Source organism: Apus apus, chromosome 4 (genome assembly GCF_020740795.1).
Source record: "Apus apus isolate bApuApu2 chromosome 4, bApuApu2.pri.cur, whole genome shotgun sequence".
Lineage (NCBI taxonomy): Eukaryota > Metazoa > Chordata > Aves > Apodiformes > Apodidae > Apus > Apus apus.
In genome coordinates, this window is record NC_067285.1 from 16255784 (window position 1) to 16277116 (window position 21333).

At 37.9% G+C, this 21333-nt stretch overlaps 1 protein-coding gene across 2 annotated transcripts in view; it reads left to right on the forward strand.

The window, feature by feature from the left end:
- BTAF1 (B-TFIID TATA-box binding protein associated factor 1) overlaps positions 1-21333 on the forward strand; it is a 46701-nt gene that overhangs the window by 11389 nt on the left and 13979 nt on the right. The window contains exons 3-21 of one of the 2 annotated variants that reach the window (XM_051620014.1): positions 723-837; positions 3841-3987; positions 5685-5848; positions 6222-6358; positions 6995-7106; positions 8306-8374; positions 9551-9640; positions 11130-11225; positions 11473-11649; positions 12151-12291; positions 12430-12554; positions 14023-14143; positions 14221-14325; positions 14564-14713; positions 15343-15485; positions 15666-15840; positions 16301-16504; positions 19634-20060; positions 20829-21019. In XM_051620014.1, coding sequence (XP_051475974.1) covers positions 723-837; positions 3841-3987; positions 5685-5848; positions 6222-6358; positions 6995-7106; positions 8306-8374; positions 9551-9640; positions 11130-11225; positions 11473-11649; positions 12151-12291; positions 12430-12554; positions 14023-14143; positions 14221-14325; positions 14564-14713; positions 15343-15485; positions 15666-15840; positions 16301-16504; positions 19634-20060; positions 20829-21019 — 2889 coding nt within the window. The remainder of the gene's footprint in view (positions 1-722; positions 838-3840; positions 3988-5684; positions 5849-6221; positions 6359-6994; positions 7107-8305; positions 8375-9550; positions 9641-11129; positions 11226-11472; positions 11650-12150; positions 12292-12429; positions 12555-14022; positions 14144-14220; positions 14326-14563; positions 14714-15342; positions 15486-15665; positions 15841-16300; positions 16505-19633; positions 20061-20828; positions 21020-21333) is intronic. The other variant, XM_051620015.1, reaches the window with a different exon arrangement.

The following is a 21333-nucleotide window of genomic DNA, read 5'->3' on the forward strand; positions in this document are numbered from 1 at the left end:
TTAGAGATTGTTACTGATGTGATACAGCATTAAAAATATAGAAGACTGCATGTCTTTAAAAGGACCGGAAAATGGGAAGTGATTTCTATTAGTTTGAGACTTCAATCTGGCCAAGTCCAATAAGAACACCAAAAATAGTTTGTATCTGACAGCTGTAGATGGCTGAGTGACCTCAGTTCTGCTCTTATTGAATGGTTGCCCTCACCGCAATTGATAGTATCAACAGAGCAACCAAGGAATCATGAATATCAAACTGCTTTCAGAGAAAGAAACAGTTTTTCCAGGTTTGAGACATAGTGGTAAATTATTTTAGAAGGGCATATCTTGCCTCAGTTGACCCATATTGTCTCTCTGCTTGGGTTAAATGACTTCAAAGTTTTAAGATCTGTTAATCTCTTTTGAACACTTTGTTTTAGAAAGCAAAAAGCCGAAAGTCTCGAGCCTTTAGTACCTGGCAGAAATTAAGGTTGAGTTTGACTGATGGGACTAAGTATGTCTTATGAATTCTTTATGTTGAGCTGCAGTGAGAGTTCTGCTAAGCAGTAAGCAATATAGAGAAGGCTGCTCACATTTCTTTAATTTTTCTTGTCCATTGTTCTTGTTGTTTTGAATATTGCTTTAATCCCTAGCATTAAAAATGTGTTTAATGGTGTATAACAGCTGATGGATTTTCTGAAAGTACATTTTAAGCAAATATTTATTTTTTTAATCTCTCCTTAAAGGTGTTAGTGTATTTAAGAAGTACCAATTGGGATACTCGTATTGCAGCTGGCCAGGCTGTTGAAGCAATAGTGAAAAACGTACCTGAGTGGAATCCAACACCAAGAGCAAAACAAGGTGCTTCTTAAATGAATGATACAGAATTGTTTATCTGATGCAAACTGATAGTGATATAACACTTTTCAAGGCAACTATGTCATTCTGTTTTTTTATGAGCATAGATTTTTCAATGTGCTTAGACTGTAGTAAACCTCTTTGGCTTTAGGTGTTCAGAATCAATTAAAACAATGTCTGACCTTTGTTTCTTCTAAAAATCCCTTTCTTGTGCTCTATACCCTTAAAAAGCTTTACTTTTATAAAAAAAGTAATAACTAATAAAATGGCAAAAGTTTTAACCAATCAACTTCGTCATTATCATTTGCAGACCTTCTTTCTTCTCTGTTCCTTTGCTCAAAGCACCTTTCTGAGGGAGGTGAAATGGCATGGGTTACATGCATTGTCCAGTTCTTGCTTATCTGCCGTGACTTTTTTTGATGTAGTAGTCAAACACGTGTTTTACAGTGGTCACATTTAAGTTCCTAGGTTTGCTATAAATCACTTATCTTCTTGCATATGTTTAATGAAATGTTAACTTTTTCTTCGGGTCTGAAGAAATGTAGGTGGTGTTTATTTTATAGTGTTTTGTAAGCACTTAGACTCATTCTACTGTAAATGAAAAAGCTTTCATAAATAAGTGTGAATGTGGGATTAAACACACCAAACTAAATGCTGTATTTCTTGTAGGCAACAATTGTATTTATACTGCTGGCTGTAATTCAGGATGTGAGTGTCGTGAATTGTGTAGGAATGAACAATCTTTTGGGATACTAAACTTGATGTGACTAGGAGCCACAAAACACATCTTGGAGTGTTGAGGGGGAGTGAATACTTTTGGAGGTGAATTTATAGCCAGGAAATAAGATGCCTTGTCAGAATCACAGAATGTTAGGGGTTGGAAGTGACCTCTGGAGATTGTAGAGTCCAACCCTCCCTGCCAGAGCAGGACCACAGAATCTAGGGCAGGTCATACAGAAGCACATTCAGACAGGACTTGAAAGCCTCCAGAAAAAGAGACTCCACAACCTCTCTGGGCAGCCTGTTCCAGTGCTATGTCACCCTTACAGTAAAGAGGATTTTCCTTATGTTGAGGTGGAACTTCTTGTGCTCTAGTTTGCATCCATTGCCCCTTGTCCTATCACAGTGCACCACTAAAAAGAGATTGGCCCCTCCTTGAGATCCATGTTTCAGATATTTATATACATTAATAAGATCCCCTCTCTGTTTTCTCTAGACAAAACAGCCAGAGGTCTCTCAGCCTTTCCTCATAAGACAGGTCTTCCAGTCCCTTAATCATCCTCATAGCCCTCTGTTGGACACTCAAGTAAATCCCTCTCCCTCTTGAACTGGGGAGCCCAGAACTGGGCGCAGTACTCCAGGTGTGGTCTCGCTAGGACAGAGTAGAGGGGGAAGATAACCTGTCTCGACCTGCTGGACACACTCTTAATGCACTTCAGGATACCATTGGCTGCCTTTGCTACAAGGGCCCATTGCTGTCCCATGGATAGCTTATTGTCCACTAGGATGCCAAAGTCCTTCTCCACAGAGCTGCTTTCTAGCAGGTCAGCTCCTAACCTGTACTGGTGCATGTTCTTGTTCCTTCCCAGGTGCATGACTCTACACTTGACTCTCATTATGTTCCCCTTTGCCCAGCTCTCCAGTCTGTCCAGGTCTTGTTGAATGGTTGCACAGCCTCCTGGTGTATCAGCCAATCCTCCCAGTTTTGTATCATTAGCAAGCTTGCTGAGGATACACTCTATCCCCTCATCCAGGTTGTTGAAGATGTTGAGCAGGCCTGGACCCAGCACTGATTCCTGGGGGACTCCACTAGTTACAGGTCTCCAGCTGGACTCCGCATCATTGATCACTGTCCTGTCGACTCTGTCTAGCCAGTTCTCAATCCATCTCACTGTCCACTCTTCTACCCACACTTCCTGAGCTTGTTATGAGGATGTTATGAGAGATGGTGTCAAAAGCCTTGTTAAGGTCAAGGTATCCTACATCCACTGATCTTCTGCTTCAGTCACAATATCATAGAAGGCTATCAGATTAATCAAATATGGTTTCCCTTTGGTAAATCCATGATGGCTACTCCTCAAACGTCTGCTCTTCCATGTGCTTAGAGATGACCTCTGGAATGAGCTGCTCCATTGTTGTTCCAGGGATGGAGGTGAGGCTGACTGGTCTGTAGTTTCCTGGATCATTCTTCTCACCCTTTTTGGATACTGGAGTGGCTTTGGCTTTGTTCCAGTCCTCAGGCACCTCTTCTGTTTGCCATGATCTTTTGAAAATGATGGAGCGTGGTAGAGCAACAACATCCCAGCACTCATGGTTGTGTCCCATCAGGGCCCATTAATCTGTTTGTATTCAATTTACTTAACTGATCTCTAACCCAGTCCTCAGTGACCAGGGAAGAGTCATCCTACCTCCAGGCTTTCTCTCTTATATCCAGGGTCTAGGATTCACAAGAGCTGGTCTTTGGAGTAAAGACCGAAGCAAAAAAGGTATTCACTAACTGCCTTCTCTGCATCCTCTGTTACTTTTCTGTGTCAGTATTGGACTGCACTGTACCTGCATTTGAGAAGAGCTGATAACTAGACTTCAGCAGTCCTTAGCAGCTGATTTTCTTCTGTACCTGCTAAGACTACACTCCAGCTTCCATAGCAGAAACGCTTGGCTGTTGATCATATGATAGATACAATGTTAGCGTGATACTTATTTGAGCTATCTGATCCAATGACAGAGAAGACACAGTGCTATGTCATTGTCCAACATTTTAAAAAGCTACAGTTATCAAGGGAAAACCAATTTTTTTAATATATTCAATTAAGTGTGTTAAGTGAGCTTTCTTGATCTTTGTGAAATAGATGCTTTACGCTTTCTGAATCAAAATGTTGTGTGCCTGATACTTCTTTGGAGGAGATAAATTATTTCTTTCCTGCTCTTTTGCTTAATCTTCTGCCGGAACTTTGAACAAAAATTTAATCACCTTGTCCTTAATATTGTTTTCAATGTCATATCTAGAACCAGGCTCAGAAAGTCCTATGGAAGATTCACCTTCAACAGATCGGTTGCGTTTTGACAGATTTGATATATGTCGGTTGTTGAAACATGGTGCGTCTCTTCTTGGATCTGCTGGCGCAGAATTTGAAGTCCAAGATGATAAATCAGGTATATCTTTAAATTTAACTTGCAGACGGATTTCAAAAAGTTTGTTGTGGCATCCGTGGTTTCTCAGAATGCTAGGAAATTTTGGTTTGTATTAGCTTTCTCAAGTTGAATGATTTAATTTTTTAGGAGTGTGTATAGTTTTTCTTATATCAGAATTAGTTTGTGTGCAGGAGAAAGAGGAGAGTGGAAACCTGAAAGAGTATTAAAGACTTCTGTAGAGTTTCAGTACACTCTTTTAAGAAGTGCAGGAACTATCACCACTTGGTCTTCATTAAAACTGTGCTCCCAAATAGAGTAGTAGGCTTATTTAAAAGCTTGAAGGTTTCAAATATTACATTGCCTGAAAAATACTGTGATAAAACTTAAGCTGGAAAGTCAAATATCAGTGCTTGTGTGATATCTTGTTTTCAGTCACTTGTCTGATACCTTTCTGCAACTGTTTAGCTGAGTTGGTTTATATCAGTGTATTGGCATTAAATTATCGTAATCCAAGGTGGGATTTTTGCTGTTGCTGTACTCCCCTACTGTAATTCAGTCCATTTTCCAGTTTCTGCAACAAGTGAAATCATGCTATAGATAAGAATATGCTCTGACTGCATAGCCTTGATTCGCTTGTTCCCTGCTTGTGATGCTTGCTGTGCAGTGTACACAGAAGATCACTAGCTCAGGAAGGAATAGAACCTATGGCTGTTGACACTTAAGCACAATCCTGTCTGTTAAGCCTCACTGCTGTGCTATCGCTTGCCACCTTTTATGGTAGGTTAATAGGGTGTTATACAAGTTTCATCTCTTCTAATGAAACCCTACTTGTTCAGAAATCAAATAGGTGGAATAGGATACTAGTTGATAGAAATCTGGTATTTATCCCAAGGTCATATGACAGTGCATACATTTTATTAATGAAAAAAAAATTATATTATATAAAGGCAAATAGCATTAGTTGCTGCTATTTTAACTGGTGGGAAACTGTACAAAGGCTGTTTTCTGCATTTTGTAGCTGCTTTCCCTTTCAAGTGAGTAGCCAGTGTGAATGGATGTAAAGCAAGTTGAGTAATCTTTGACACTTATTCCAAAGATGAACTTGTGAAAAGGAAATATTTTTTAGAGAATGTAGGTTGTGTTTCTCTGCTTGTCTGTTAAATGCAATTTTAAGAAAAAAGTTTATTGGTGTAGATAGAATTACTAATTACTACTTAATGTGGTGTATGCCTTAAAATTCTGCTAATATTGGTCACCCACTTACTAGCTTATGTGCAGATATTTGACAAGAAAAAGTTGTTCTGGTTTCCATACCACACGTGTAAAAAGAGAATGAAGTCTGATGGCTCTATAGGCTACAAGTTTTTGTTTACTTGGAGGTTTTATTCTACTACGGCAGTAAAAATAACCTAATTTTTAGTGTAAATGTGGGTGCTTTCAAAGTCTAGCTGTTCAGTAATTAGTGTTGAAGCTTCACTACATTCTTGAGGTCACTTCTGTTAACTTCCTAAATGAGCCTTGCTAGACACTAGTATGGCATCAGCAGCAGGAAAGGTTTTCCTAGGAATGATTGTGATTTCATTTGAAAGATTGTTTAGATGTCTTAGCCAAATATGATTGAGTTCTGTAACTCTTTGTTTTCTTATTATTCCAATGAGCAAATAAATCTTCAATAATACATCTGGTTGGAAGTCTCACACATTTTCCCTTTTTTTAAGGTGAAATTGATCCTAAGGAGAGGATTGCACGACAGAGGAAACTGTTACAAAAGAAACTTGGCTTAGACATGGGTGCTGCAATTGGGATGAATACTGAAGATCTGTTCAATGATGAAGATCTGGACTATTCGCCTTCTTCAGTTTCACTAGTAAACAAACAACCTGTAGGTAAAACCTTGGGCTGTTTGACTGCAAGGAATAATAAAATGGATTTGCTTTATTTCATAGAATAATAGAGGCATTTAGGTTAGAAAAGGCCTCTAAGATCATAGAGTCCAACCATAAACCTAACACTGCCAAGTACAGTAAAGTTTTGCTTCTGCAGTTATAATATTTTAAGTATCAATGTCTAATATGGTATGCTTTAGCTTCCTGAATTCTTATGCCCCGTGGTTGCATGTTGGTGTTTGATGTCACACTGCTGCTCTTGAGTTTCAAATGATGAAGGGTTGGGGAATCTGAGACCAATGTGGGTTTGGGAATTTTTCAGGACTTTTAAGTGTAAGAAGAATTTATAATGAATGACTTCTCTTTCAGACTCTTCAGGCTGCTGAGTTAATTGACTCAGAATTTCGAGCTGGTATGAGCAGTAGACAAAAAAATAAAGCCAAAAGAATGGCTAAGCTGTTTGCAAAGCAAAGATCCAGAGATGCAGTGGAAGCTAATGAGAAGAGGTATAATAGTGAACTGATTTTATTTCGGTTAAGCTGGGATTGTGATTTATCTGTTGAGAAACTTCCTTAAGTCTTAGCATCTTAATCTTTTATGTGCTAATGATAAAAACGCTTGCTTGCGTGCTGTACTTGTTCCCCTTGGGGCTTTGTTAAAGACCTAGCTTCAGGGGGATCTTGAAATAATGGGATGCTGGAATTGAGATTTGTTGTTTGTTCCTGTTATTAAATATGGCTTGAAAATAGTGCCTGAAAATGTGGGGTTTAAGATAAACAATAACTAAGAATTTCAGTTATAACTTTCTGATATAGGCTCTTGTTTCTCACTGCAATTTATAGTGACATAGTATTATCCCTATTGTGTTTATAACAAGCTGTAAACAAAATTATCTTTCCATGATTTTTTTAGTTTAAGAAATTCTGTTTTTCTTAGAAAAGGCTGAGAAAGATTTTGGACAGCATTCTGCTTTCTCCTCACTGAATTATTTTGCATGTAAACTTACTTATTTCGCATATATGACAATGTTAAACTTCTTTGTTTTATGTTCTTGCCACACTTTATTTGATCTGATACTTCAGTTGTAGAAGCAATTCTAAAGCATACGTTCAGTTCATAAACCGGTACTTGTTCTTTCTCAGCAATGATAGCACTGATGGGGAACCAGAAGAAAAGAGAAGAAAAGTTGCAAATGTTGTCATCAACCAACCTGCCACAGACTCAAAAACATGGGTAGAAAATGCTACGGAAGAGGTATGATTTATTTTCTGCTGTTAGCAGAAATGATCATTCAGTTTTTAGCAGAGTACTGTAAAACAAAAATTCTACTCTCCCGAATTCTTTAGTTATTTAAGCATGGGAGAAATGGAGCAAAGAATGCCGTTGCCAGCTTGCTTTTGTACGTAGTGAAGCAAATGGGCTTCAGACTTTGCATAGCATTGAGGAAGAAAACGTGTCTAATGCATTGGTAGCAGTTTGTGACCTAAATGAACCTGAGTAGGTGGATTACAGGTTTCAGACCTGGGTGTTAAACTGTAAAACTGTGCTAAACACTCAGATGAAAGGATTACACTGAGCCGTAAATAATTTGATATAAATGTTCATGTACACTTTATTTAATCTTTGCCTTACTTTAATTAGGCTTAATTTAGAATTAAGTTCTATCTTTAGTAGTTGGAGATTTAAACAATTATCTTAGAAAAACTTACCGATGGTACATGGAAATTTAAAGAGACTTGATCTTGATTAGACTCTATTCTACATTTTTTTTTTCTAAACATAGCTTAGTAATCAGGTTCTTCTTCACAAAGCGAATATTGAGAAGCAAATTTGAGAGATTAATGATAACTGCAGGCTGAATAGCTCTTGAGTTAACAGCCTTTCAAATGCTGTGTTTGTGATGGCATGAACTTAAAAATACTAGTATCAACATAAGCTTTCCACAGCCATGTCAGTTTCCTTGTAGGAAATTATGGGATAGTGGTTATGTGGGACGTATTTTGAAAAGCGTGGTGTTTATACTGGTTTAATTTACCCAGTTTGGAGACATAGTGTGATTTCAAACTGAGACTTGCCTATTATGTTCTTTAAGGCAAAGTTCATAACTTTATAGAATGACTGGGGAGGAAAAGAGACTTTGCTTAATTTTCTGCCTTAGCATGGTCCCTAAGGGGAGGCTGAATTGCAGAATATTGCAATTGATTACCATAGAGAAGAGGTTACACAATAACAGACATACTGGGTGAACTTTTTAAAAGAGCTGGTGCCAATCAGCAAACTTTCTGAAGTGCTGAAGAAGGTTGTTTGTTTTTTCAGTTCTGTCCAGCAACAAAGAAAAACACTTAAATTTTTGGAGGTCTTTGTTATCTTCAGCTAAGTGACATTCATTGTAAGAAGTGTTTGCCTCATCTCCTCTTTCAATCTTGTACTTGACAATTTTTTTATAAATTTAGGCAAATGAATGGCCTCTGGAAAGCTTTTGTGAAGAGGTGTGCAATGATCTCTTTAACCCTTCTTGGGAGGTAAGATGTGCAGTATCTGAGGTGTAACTAGAGATTTTAAAAAGGCTACAACAGAAGCACAAAGATTGTGTAGCACTTAAGAGCATTTGCTAGATAGCAAGAATTATGTCAATCATAAATACAGGCTACATAGCCAAGGCGAATCTGCTTTTAGGGAACTTAAGTGATTTTTAAGTCTTATTTAAAGGGGAAAGGAAAACATGTGCAATGTATACTCAAGTGGAGAGTGGGAAAGATATAGAAAGCAGTCATTATAAGTGAGAATTTTCAAGGTATTTAAATTAAAGCAGAATAAAAGCACATGAATCTATGGTCAAAAAGATTAAGCAATTAAAACGGGCTTGGATGCATCAAGAGCTTAAGGAATATTTTTGAGTATTGCTGGTAACAGCGGCATGTTTGATGCTAAGCTAGTAGAAAAAGGGGGGGATCAATCCTTTGGTAACAGAGTAGGCTACTCTTAATTTGTAAAAATTCTCTTAATTTTATAAAAAGGCATTTCTAATTTTTTTTAGAATTATAGTAAATGCCAGTTACAAACACTGTATTTTTGGTTGCTTTTTTCAAGATTCAAAACCTGTTCTGCTCACCCTTTTATTCAATCCTTTTACTATTTTCCACGAACTTTACCAGTTCCAACCAAAACTTTGAAATAGCTGATAATGGTGTCTCTTCCTTGAGCAGAAGATGGAAATTACTGCTGTCAACTAACTTCAGTTTTTTAATAGAAGTAGATCTTTTGAAAGATTAAATATTGCTTCCATTTAGCTTAGGAATTTACTAAAACCAGTAGTATCTTCTAGTTGCTCTTTCTCTGACAACTAGTATCTTATAGTGAGGTAAAACTAAATGGATACTGTCTTTATTGACTACATTACTGCAAATATCGTAACAATATCTTCTGTGTTGGAAAATAGAAGCAATTCTTAATTGTTCCTGTCCACAAGCTGGCAAATACTTAGGGGGGGGAAAAGGTTGGTTTTGGACAGATTAGTATAAGTATATGATTTGATCTAATAAAATACCACCCTTTCTTACAAGTTTAAGTACCACTGACTCTCCAGCACTTGAAACATCTCTATTAAGAATAAAGTATTTGTTTCAGTTACCCAGTGTGGTTTTTATCTTCTGTTCCTAAATATATTAAAAAAATGACTTTTTGTTTCACTTTTCTAGGTTCGACATGGTGCAGGTACTGGACTGAGAGAGATACTTAAAGCTCATGGTAAAAGTGGTGGTAAAATGGGAGATAGCTCTTTAGAAGAGGTATGTTTCCATTCATGTAGACTTAACACCTTACTTAAAGTTTGGAAAACAGGCTTCTGAAAATATTTAAGCTTTGCAGGAGGTGTGTGATCTGGGCAATATAAACTGAGATTTGCTCAAAATTGGGATGAAATTGTATGCACTGATAATGTAAATATTTTATTTTTAAAAGGTCTGTGCAAAAAACAGTTCTGCTTTGTAAGCAGCCATTAATATGTTGACTGTGTGTAAAGTTATTAAAACATTAGCTTCCATACTAGAAAACAGTATTTTCAGGTCACAGTAAGGGTGTGCTGAAGCAGAATTGACAGGCTGATGATGTAACTCTAGTGAAGTATCTCAGACCATCCAATTCTAGTCACTTAAATAGTGACTCTATTGGCCTACTTGCTGTGTTATGATGATAAAAAGTATTTAAATTGTGTATTTAAAATGAAGACACTTAAAAAAATATACCCTGACAGTAATAACTTGTTTACTAATTGTGACTCTTACCCATATTCATACTGATTCGCCTGCTCTAAAAAGTTCAGAGAGCTTGTGGGTTAGACCATGTTGAAGAATGAGGATATACATTTGTCAAATATAAAGTGAGCTACTTCAGCATACTTTGTATAATAGGAAATCAAAAGTTATGGCTCCTTGATTCAATGTGGAGTAGTATTTGCTCCATGGAGACTGTAGGGTAATAATGACACACACTGCAATTATAAGATACTTTAAACAGCATCTTAAATAGTTAAGGAAAGAGTGTGTGTGCTCCAGGCTAGTTTCAAAGGCTGCTGTGTATGCTATATTCAGGCTATAATTCTTTGACATATATGGGAATATGAAATTTACAATAGGATTAATGTTTTTTCATGAAAACAGTAGTTTTCAAGGGAAGTGGTGATCTAGTAAGCAACCAGTGGAGATGAGAAAGATGATGCCTGAGCTGTTGCTTTTATTGGGCTTCTGCTCTGAGATTGAGTTACAGAGATATTGGGTCTTGAACAGAGCCCAGAGCTTCAAGACAAGCTTGGTCTAAATTGCTTTGTTATATCTGGAGGAGACATGGCTGAAGAGAGAGTTCCTTTCACTGAACCTCTTGCAGTGGAGAAGTACTGCTTCACAGTTTATTTGTAAATATTCTTCAAACACATATTAAATTCATTCGCCTATGACATGTTGACATTAGTCAATATAGTAGATTATCTGAATGACCTTACCTTTGTCTGCTGTGTAGGGGTAAAGTTATCTGTCTACCTTAGAAGGTGCTCTCTAGCCTTTTGACAAAGGTGTTATGTGTTTTTAAATAATTGTATTTTTAATAACCCAGGTGAGCACAGTTATTGCTGACTATTTTGCCGTGACTGTCTGTGCAACATTATATTAGTGAATTTAAACATATCTTGTCGTATCTTCTATATAATTATTAGCTAAAATAAGCATATCAGAAACCCTTTATGAGTAAGTATAGTCAAGGTGTTCAACTCTTTTCTCTTTACAGATGATTCAGCAGCATCAGGAGTGGCTAGAAGACTTGGTTATTAGACTTCTTTGTGTGTTTGCATTAGACAGATTTGGAGACTTTGTTTCAGATGAAGTAAGTTGTCTCTGTGTGAACAGGTAGATCAGCAGGCTTCTGCAGGAGATAATGCAGATCAGCTATGCTTTGTACAGTACTACTGCATGTGCCTGTTGTAACTGCTCACACATGCTTATTACGAAGTAGCCAATACATAAATTTCACCTTGTTTGTATAGTAGTTTTGGTCTTCTAACTCTGCACAAACTGTCGTCTTTCTAATTCAAATTTCATACAGAAATCTGTTTATCATTACTTTATCCTAGGTGGTAGCACCAGTACGTGAGACTTGTGCTCAGACTTTGGGAGTAGTGTTGAAACATATGAATGAGACTGGAGTTCATAAAACTGTGGATGTTCTCCTGAAGCTGCTTACACAGGAACAGTGGGAAGTGAGACATGGTGGCCTTCTAGGAATAAAGTATGCTTTGGCAGTACGTCAGGTAATAACCCTCATGAGAAACTGCAGAGAGCTTTGGAACACAAAGCTTCTGTCAGAGTTCTGGATGTGGCTGAACAGTAGATAGGTATGATAGAGCAAGCTTGCTTGCGTTGCAGCCTCATGTGAGTTATAAGATCTGTGACTGGCTGCAAAACTGTATTAAAGTTGTACTGCTATAACTTGATAAGTTACTTACACAAAACATTCTAGAAGCTATACTTGCCTGGCTTTGGTGATACTTTCATATACAAGATTAACAGTCTGGTGCTACAAGAAGTTTAGTCTATTCATAATATTATTGTGCAAACACCTGAACTTTGGTTACACCAAAACTGGTTTGACTTCATGAATGGTAATGTACAATATTTCTATAATAGTCTTGGACCTGTAGCTTCTGTTTTACGTAACAAACAGGTTTATTCACACATTCTTTATATCTTAGTTTTTTGGGGTGTTATATGCTTCTTAAGTTTAAAAATGCTTTGGATTTTTTTTTTTGCAGGACATGATCAACACTTTGTTACCTAAAGTGTTGCCTGCAATAATTGAAGGTCTCCAAGATCTGGATGATGATGTCCGAGCTGTTGCTGCAGCATCTTTAGTACCAGTGGTGGAAAGCTTGGTCCAACTTCAGTCTCAGAAGGTGACTGAATTGTTTTCCATCAGTTCTAATTGAAAAGTTCACTTTTGGTCTGAGTGAAGAAAATGCTTAGAGGCAGCCCTTGTGTTTTCCTTTTTGTTTTCTTTTTTTATGATAAACCGCTTCTGCTTATTTGTGTAGGTGCCTTTTATTCTTAATACCTTGTGGGATGCACTTCTGGAGTTAGATGACTTGACTGCTTCCACAAACAGTATCATGATCCTTCTTTCTTCCCTTCTGACTTATCCTCAGGTCCGCAAATGCAGGTAACTTTTTTAATTACTATTGCTTCAGTATTGTAGGTTTGACTGTCCAGTTATTTTCAAATTGGAATAATCAAAGTTGCTTTCAAATCATGTGCCAAAGAGATGCTTGATTTAAATCTTGCCTTTCCTAAAAGTGAAGGTTAGGACAGTGCTTTTGTTTTCATTAAATGAGTAAAAGGCAACAAAATAATTTAAAAGTACTAGACATTGTTTATCTCAGACCTTCACTGCCCCCTCCCCACTCCTGCTCTGTCTACATTCATCTTGTGTATTTTGGTACAGGGTATCGGCTCCACTCAAATGGTGGTCCTGCTCACAAACTCTTTGTTCCTTGTTGACAAACTCCAGATGAGAACAGACTGTTTGTTAAAACACATGCATGTACCTGTAGAACTTTACTATTGGAATAGTTCTAAAGACAGATACAAACCTGAGTATTCACATAACAACCTGTAATTCTGTGACTGGTTGAAGACAATGCCAAGTTCTTCTCTGGGACTCTTTCAGATTAAAGGGACTGTGTGTTAGTATGTTAACACTTTTCATAAAATACATGGTAAGCTCATGGCATCTGCACTTAAGGTAGATGATTTACACATCTTCTCTTTCTCATCCTATATGATTGTCACTGCTGAAGCTGGGTTGTGCCCAATTACAAGATCAAGAATAAAGTTTTGTCAATAATGCTGTCTTTAATTGAGCATATACTGTTTGTATCAGTTGATGTGCAAGTTCATGCACAAAAGATGCAAGCCTGGTTTTAATTATTTCTAAACTCATAAATACATAATAGTAGATCCCCTTTTTCTAAGTAGTTGAACAAAGCCCAAGATATAATCTGGGAGACAACACGGTCAAATGATATACTTGACTCTCCTATTCCTTTATACCAGTAAAAACCTAGTCTTTTCCTGAAAACAGATACTGACTCAAACTATTTTAAATGTTTAAGCTGTAGTAACTTGATCCTTCACTTAAAATCATAGAATCATAGAATAGTTTGGGTTGGAAGAGATGAGACCTTAAAGATCATGTAGTTCCAACCCCCCTACATGGGCAGGGACATCTTCCACTAGACGAGGTTGCTCAAAGCCCTATCCAAGCTGACCTTGGGGCAGCCTGTTCCAGTGTCTCACCACCCTCACACTGAAGAATTTTCTCCTAACATCTAACTTAAATCTCCCCTCTTCCAGCTTAAAACCATTACCCCTAGTCCTGTCACTCTACACACCCTGGTGCAAAGTCCCTCCTCAGCTTTCCTTTTGGCCCCCTTCAGGTACTGGAAGGCTGCTATAAGGTCTTCTCAGAGCCTTCTCTTCAATAAATGACTAAGTATATGCAGTAATATTTTTCTTTTCAAGAAAGTTTTGTTTTGGATAAAACTTTATAACTGAGGATAAATTAACTTGGCTCTGTTTTGTTTTTTTTTCCCTGTGTCCTGCCTTTCCATCTCCCCTTCATGTACTAGTATTCAGCAATCGCTGACAGTTTTGGTCCCACGTGTGTGGCCCTTCTTGCATCACACCATCTCTTCTGTCCGAAAAGCAGCACTGGAAACATTATTCACACTGTTGTCCACCCAAGACCAGGTAAGAATTGGAATTACTTTTTTTTTTTCTATGATACATATGGTAATTTGCTTGATGGTATGATATCCTTGTTTCAGAGCTCGTCAACATGGCTGACTCCAATTCTCCAAGACATGCTGAGACACATATTTCAATTTTGTATCTTAGAAAGCAACCAAGAAATTTTGGATCTTATTCACAAGGTATTTGCATGACTTATGACCTAGGTACAGTGTTTGTGTATCCTGCTCGTTTTTTATCCACTGCACTTTTGTGCAGATAAAGAATAGTGTGTTCTTGCTAATAATTTTGAAGTTAAGTGATTTGATGCTTTCCTGTAGAGTGAAGGAGAATAGGATAGTTCCTACAGTTTATCAGCACATCAGTGATCTTATAAATCATATAAATTTGTCATGATTCCCACTATTGCTCTTTCCCAAGGTATGGCTGGAACTGTTAAACAAGGCATCTGTACAGTATGTGGTTGCAGCTGCATGTCCATGGATGGGAGCCTGGCTCTGCTTAATGATGCAGCCATCTCATTTACCCATTGACTTAAACATGTTGCTAGAAGTAAAAACAAGATCAAAAGTAAGTGAAATGTTACCTCATTAACTGTTCTTTCCTACTGGAGAAAGTAGGAAATTGATAACTTGTATTTAAAGATACGTTCTAAAGCTGTTAGAGGTGAATGGTGGTGCCTTTCTTCAACTCTAAATGTAACTTGTCTTACAAATCTCAAGTCTGTAGAACAAAATAGTTCTTGTTAGGTTACCCATGAGAATCTGAAGTTCTGTCATGTGGCATGTTCCCTGTGAATTCCTTCTAAAGTCTTTATTTACATGATTCTATAACGATCATGGTTCCAAACTCCATCCATTTACAGGACTGAGTCTTAAAGCATTGTGTTATTTATGAAAACATGCTGGAAGATACTTCCTTTTTCCTCCATGTGGACTTGGTCTGTCAGCTATGTGTTAACTATTTGGTTTAACATTATAGTAAAGGAACCATATAGTACATTTAATAGGACCATAAAATACTATTAGCGGAGAGGTGATTTACAATTATTGACTACTTTAAAAAGTCTGTTATCCACAGAACATTCTGGCTTAGTCCAACTTCTGCAGGGTATGATAGATACTGGAAATGCAATGGAATATAAATTCATCTTTTCTATTACAAACACACTTTCAACCTCTCCCAATTTTACTCCATAGGAAAAGGCAGGAGCTAAACTACGTCAAGGTCAAACCCAGAATAAGGAAGTGATTCAGGAATATATTGCTGGGGCAGAGAGCATTGCAGAAGATCCAGCAACCCGGGATTATGTGGTCATGCGAGCTCGAATGATGGCAGCAAAGTCAGTTCATTGTGAATCTGAACAAAAAAAATATAAAAGCAGTTTTTGTTATATAGTGTGTTTTGCCAAAATCTAATTATGTGGACTTTTTTTGCATCTTCAATTTGAACAATTAATTGCAGAGTAATTGTAACATTTAAGTGACTGTACTTTCTCCTTTGTTCTTTCTCCTTTTGTCAGGCTGCTGGGAGCGCTCTGTTGCTGCATTTGTGACCCAGGTGTAAATACTGTTACTCAAGAAATAAAGCCAGCTGAATCATTAGCTCAGCTACTGCTCTTCCACTTGAATTCTAAATCTGCCTTGCAGAGGATTAGTGTTGCGTTAGTAATCTGTGAGTGGGCAGCTTTGCAAAAGGTAGGATGTTTCTGCAGCAAAAATAAATTTTCATTACTATCTTAATCTACAGCTTGTTGTCTGCTCCTTAGTTTGAAATAAAATTTCAGTTGATAAGCTGAAATGGTATTCATACATGAAAATACTAGACAACGGAGGAACATGTTACTTTGTAGCTACAAGCAAACCCTCAGAACTATGAAATCAGTAAATGTATTCACATTTCTACAAATAACTCTCTGAACATGCATGTTCTAAGTTCAATGCTTCTTTTTAACGTGACTGTCTTCCCTGTATGAACTATCACTTATTCTGGTGGCAGACTGAAGGGTTTGTTCATAATATTTAATATTCTGGGTTACAAATGTTAATGGTCTGTCTGGAAACTGATTTTTTTGTAGCTAGATTGCACTTAGTGCAAAAACCAAACAAAAAGAAATTGTGATTGCTCAGAAATACAAATTGTCTCTTCCTGTTACAGGAGTGTAGAACTGTGGCTGTTTGTGTGCAGCCTCGTTTACTTGGGGTCCTTTCTGAACATCTCTATTATGATGAAATTGCTGTTCCTTTTACACGAATGCAGAATGAATGTAAACAACTCATCTCATTATTAGCTGATGCAAACATTGACATTGGCAACAGAGTAAACTGCAGTGTATTCACAATCGATCAGGCTAATGAGCTGGTAAGTAGAGGCATGTCAGTCCCTCCTTCAATCTGATCTTGTTTTGAAATATATCTTCAGCATGATTATTAGATAGTAAGTTGTAGAAATAATGTAGTGACTTTACACATTCTTTGACATGAGATATGTAATAGATCCTTACTGCTTCCCCTGTGGTCTTTACAGACAATGCCAAAAACCAAGTAGAATGCAAGATAGATACTTAACAGGAGAAAAAAAATGACTGTATTCTGATTCCAGGTGTAGATTCACTATTGAAGTCTATATAGAAGAAAACAAAGCAAGCTGAAACTCCTTCAAAATCACTGTCAAAAGACTAGTAAATAAACTGTGTAAATTCTAGACCTTCTATCCCCCCTCAGCCTCCCTAGGCCTTTGTTTTAAAGAGTTTTTTCCCTTACTGTTCCATCGATTTGTCGTCTTACATCTGAAAACATCAATCTTAGATATGCCAAAAAAAAGGTAGCTCTTGACATGAAAAGCTCTGTAAACAAAAATACAGCGAATCACAGAATCTTAGGGGTTGGAAGGGACCTTGAAAGATCATCTAGTCCAACCCCCCTGCCAGAGCAGGATCACCTAGAGCACATCACACAGGAATGTGTCCAGGCGGGTTTTAATTGTCTCCAGTGAAGGAGACTCCACAACCTCTCTGGGCAGCCTGTTCCAGGGCTCTGTCACTCTCACAGTGAAGAAGTTTTTTCTGATGTTTACATGGAACCTCCTATGCTCCAGTTTGCACCTGTTGCTCCTTGTCCTATCACTGGACATCACTGAAAAAAGCCTGGCTCCATCCTCCTCCTTTACGTATTTGTAAACATTGATGAGGTTGCCCCTCAGTCTCCTCTTCTCCAAGCTAAAGAGGCCAAGCTCCATCAGCCTTTCCTCATAAGGGAGATGTTCCACTCCCTTAATCATCTTTGTGGCTCTGTGCTGGACTCTTTCCAGCAGTTCCCTGTCCTTCTTGAACTGAGGGGCCCAGAACTGGACACAATATTCCAGATGAGAACCTCCCTTGACCTACTAACCACATCCTTTCTAATACACCCTAGGATGCCATTGGCCTTCTTGGCTACAAGGGCACATTGCTGGCTCATGGTCATCCTCCTGTCCACCCGGACCCCCAGGTCCCTTTCTCCTACACTGCTCTCCAGCAGGTCAGCCCCCAACCTGTACTGGAACATGGGGTTGTTCTTCCCCAGATGCAAGACTCTACACTTGCCCTTGTTGAATTTCATCAGGTTTCTCCCCACCCAACTCTCCAGCCTGTAGGTCTCACTGAATGGCAGCACAGCCTTCTGGTGTGTCAGCCACACCTCCCAGTTTTGTGTCATCAGCAAACTTGCTGAGGGCACACTCTGTTCCCTCATCCAGGTTGCTGATGAAAATATTGAATGGCACTGGTCCCAGTACTGACCCCGGAGGGACTCTACTAGTCACAGACCTCCAACTAGATTCTGTCCCCATTGACCAGAACTCTCTGACTTCTTCCTTTCAACCAGTTCATGATCCACTCACCCCCTGATCATCAAGACCACACTTCCTCAGCTTATGTACAAAGATGCTGTGGGAGACAGTGTCAAATGTTGGGACAGCAAATTAAAAGGTTTTTCTTCCAACCCTAAATGGGTCTCTTAAGCAGAGAGAAAGATGAGCATGGCAGGATATAAGTGAAGAGCTTGTGGATTTAAGACCCTGAGGAATAAAAGGGAACTGGGTTGAGAGGGGTGTGGAGATTTGGGGGAATGAAGAAATAGTGATGGATGTTGCCCATCTTGGAGTGGGGGAGGAGGGGAATTACAATCCTGCATGTGTTTGTGTATGCAACGGGGGTCCTGAGAATAAGTGTAAGAGAAGTCTTAAGTTTGTATAGTTAAGACCATGATGACTGTAGCATGATGGATCTTAACATTCTAACTTAGATTGTAGTATTTATGTAGTAATACACAGTAGTCTAGTCTGGATATCCTATTGTGTATATGGACCAAGGGGATTTTGGCAGCCAGTCTGATTATGGCTGCCATCAAAAATGAATAAATTCCCAAGTTAAAGCCAGACAGGATCATGTGAGCTTATAGTAGTCTCTGTGAGAAGTTTTCATGTATCTGAGCTGTTACTCTGGAGTCTAGTAATAGGGTTACTTGACCAATGCATGTGTTTTCAGAAGATACCCATTCTGGATTAGAAGACTCATAACTATTTGCTATTTTCTGTGTCTGTCTTCTGCACCCTTTTCAAGGCTTCAAGTTTTTTTGAAATAGAGACACCAAACCTACTCTACATTGTAGTATGGGTCTTCATGCATTAGATGTAAAAATTCTATGCTCCTCCTTGCTATATATATTTTTTGCCCTTTGGCTATTCTGTCATCGAGGTCATGTGGAGTAGAACTTGAGGTATCTGTAGAATGAAGCAATACAAGTCAGATAGTTAAAAGACTTGACTATTTAAAAGTAAAAGGCAAAAACCAACAAGTCCCTCCCCTGCCCAAGACTAACTCTCTCGAGAGCTGTCATCTTTCCTGTAATTAGGAGCTTAAATATCCTAAGTTTAGCATTTCCACGACTCCACATAGCTTTTATCTGTTTCCTGTGAAAAATGTAAGCAACAGTAGTCACCAGTTGTGACTGGAGGAGGATATGCCAAGTCCTGCAGCTACTGTGTTGTGCTCAGTTTTTTCATAGATTTTTATCCCAGTCTCCTTTCCTCAAAAGAAAATCATCTTAGAAACAACTTCTTCGTGAACAGGGCCTTGCACATCTTTTCTCGTCTCTTGTATTCACGGCATATTATCTTTTGCTTATCTGTCATATGCTTACATATTGTCAGAATATCTGGGTGTATCTGGCAGATATAGGACATTCTAAATTTGGAGGAATACGTAAGCTCCTCTTTTAGGTTTGGGAATCTAGACTTGAAATGTTCATAATATGCCTGATTTTCCCCTTGAGCTGCAGTTCAAGATTCCATAAACTACATTTTGGAGCATTTCCTGCTATTTGCTGGAAAAATGGAGATGATAATACTCAGTGAGGTGACTCATATTATGCCATGAAAACTGCAGTTTTCAGGGGATATCCTGTTTTGAAGTAAATGAAACAGGTTTGTAACTTTCTTCCTTTTTACTAGGTTACTTCCGTTTTCAATGAAGTGACATCATCCTTTACTTTGAATCCTAAAATTCTACAACAATTGGACAGTAAACGGCAACAGGTCCAAATGACTGTTACAGAAACAAATCAAGAATGGCAAGTGTTGCATCTGCGAGTCCATACATTTGCTGCATGTGCAGTTGTGAACTTGCAGCAACTTCCAGAAAAACTAAATCCTGTTATAAAACCCTTAATGGAAGCTATCAAAAAAGAGGAGAATACACTCGTACAAAATTATGTGGCTTCATGTATAGCAAAGTTACTTCAGCAGTGTACAACAAGGTCTCCTTGTCCCAACTCAAAAATTATAAAAAATCTCTGCAACTCTCTCTGTGTGGATCCGCATCTTACCCCATTAGCAGCGTGTCCTGCACAGCCTCAGACTAGCCATGAAAACTCAAAAGGTATGGTATCTAAGACTGCCTGGATTCTTAAAATATGTCTGCTTGTCTCTGAACTGTTGAAATGAGTATTTGAGTGAATCTTGTTTTCAGTGTTTTTAAAATGCCAGCAACTGAGTCTTCAATTATTAGTAATGATTTAATTTAGATGTCTTAAAATACACAGTGTACAATATTTCACAGACTTGGCATATAAGAGACCTTTGTTCCAATTTTCAGTTATTTACTGTTGTTCAATTATTATGCACTTATTATCATGTTTCATTTACATGTGTTATGAAGCTTTTAACTGAAATCAAATCAGAATGGAAACTAAAGTAGCCTTTCAGAAAAAAGTCTGACTTATATTCTGTAGGCTAATTGTAAGGTAACAAAAGACAAGCACAATGTTTGAAATAAATTATCTAGGGTCATGATTTTTTCTTAAATGTTTCTTGCTAAAAATTGATTGAATGAACCACACAAATTAGTCTTCAACTGTTTTGAGATAAACTTGTGCAAACTTTTTATATTTAACTGAAGCTTTGTTACCTTTATTTTTTGCTGAGTAAGAATATATGTGGTATTTTGCACATTTAGGATTTTCTCGCCAAGTGTAATGTGCTTTTAACAGAGTAACTCTACTCTGAACTTAAACTTTTCCATCTTTGAGGATGATGCCAAAGTTTTTTTTAAAGGCTGTTGAGATCTGCAGGTGACTTGCAGGTAGCTATTCTACCTACATTTTAAACTGCAGCTTAAATTGTTGTCAACTATTCTCTTTTCCTTTAGGGCCCAACTCTGATAAAGATGGGATGCATCATACAGTTAGCAAGCACAGGGGAATAATTACACTGTATAGACATCAGAAAGCTGCTTTTGCCATCACAAGTCGGCGAGGTCCTACTCCAAAAGCTCCAAAAGCCCCAATTGCAGATCTCCCCACTGGCAGCAGTGGAAGCATTCCTACAGAACTTGATGAGGTAAATTACAAAACCTCGCGCATGCACCATGCACACCTACTCCTTCCTTCCATTAGTTTGAATTAACTGGAGTTGATACTATTATAATAGGATATCCGGGATCTTTTCATGAGAGAACTGAACTGATAGAAAAATTTGTGATGCAAGCACCACATGTTAGTTTCTGATGATGACGATTTAAGTCTTCACTGCGTCATTAACAAAATCAATACTCCTGAAATATTTTACACTTAGAATAGGATGTTAATATTTCTGATGTGCATGTGGCTTCCACACTTGCTTAAGTTTTATATGAGTAAAACTTATGTAGTGTT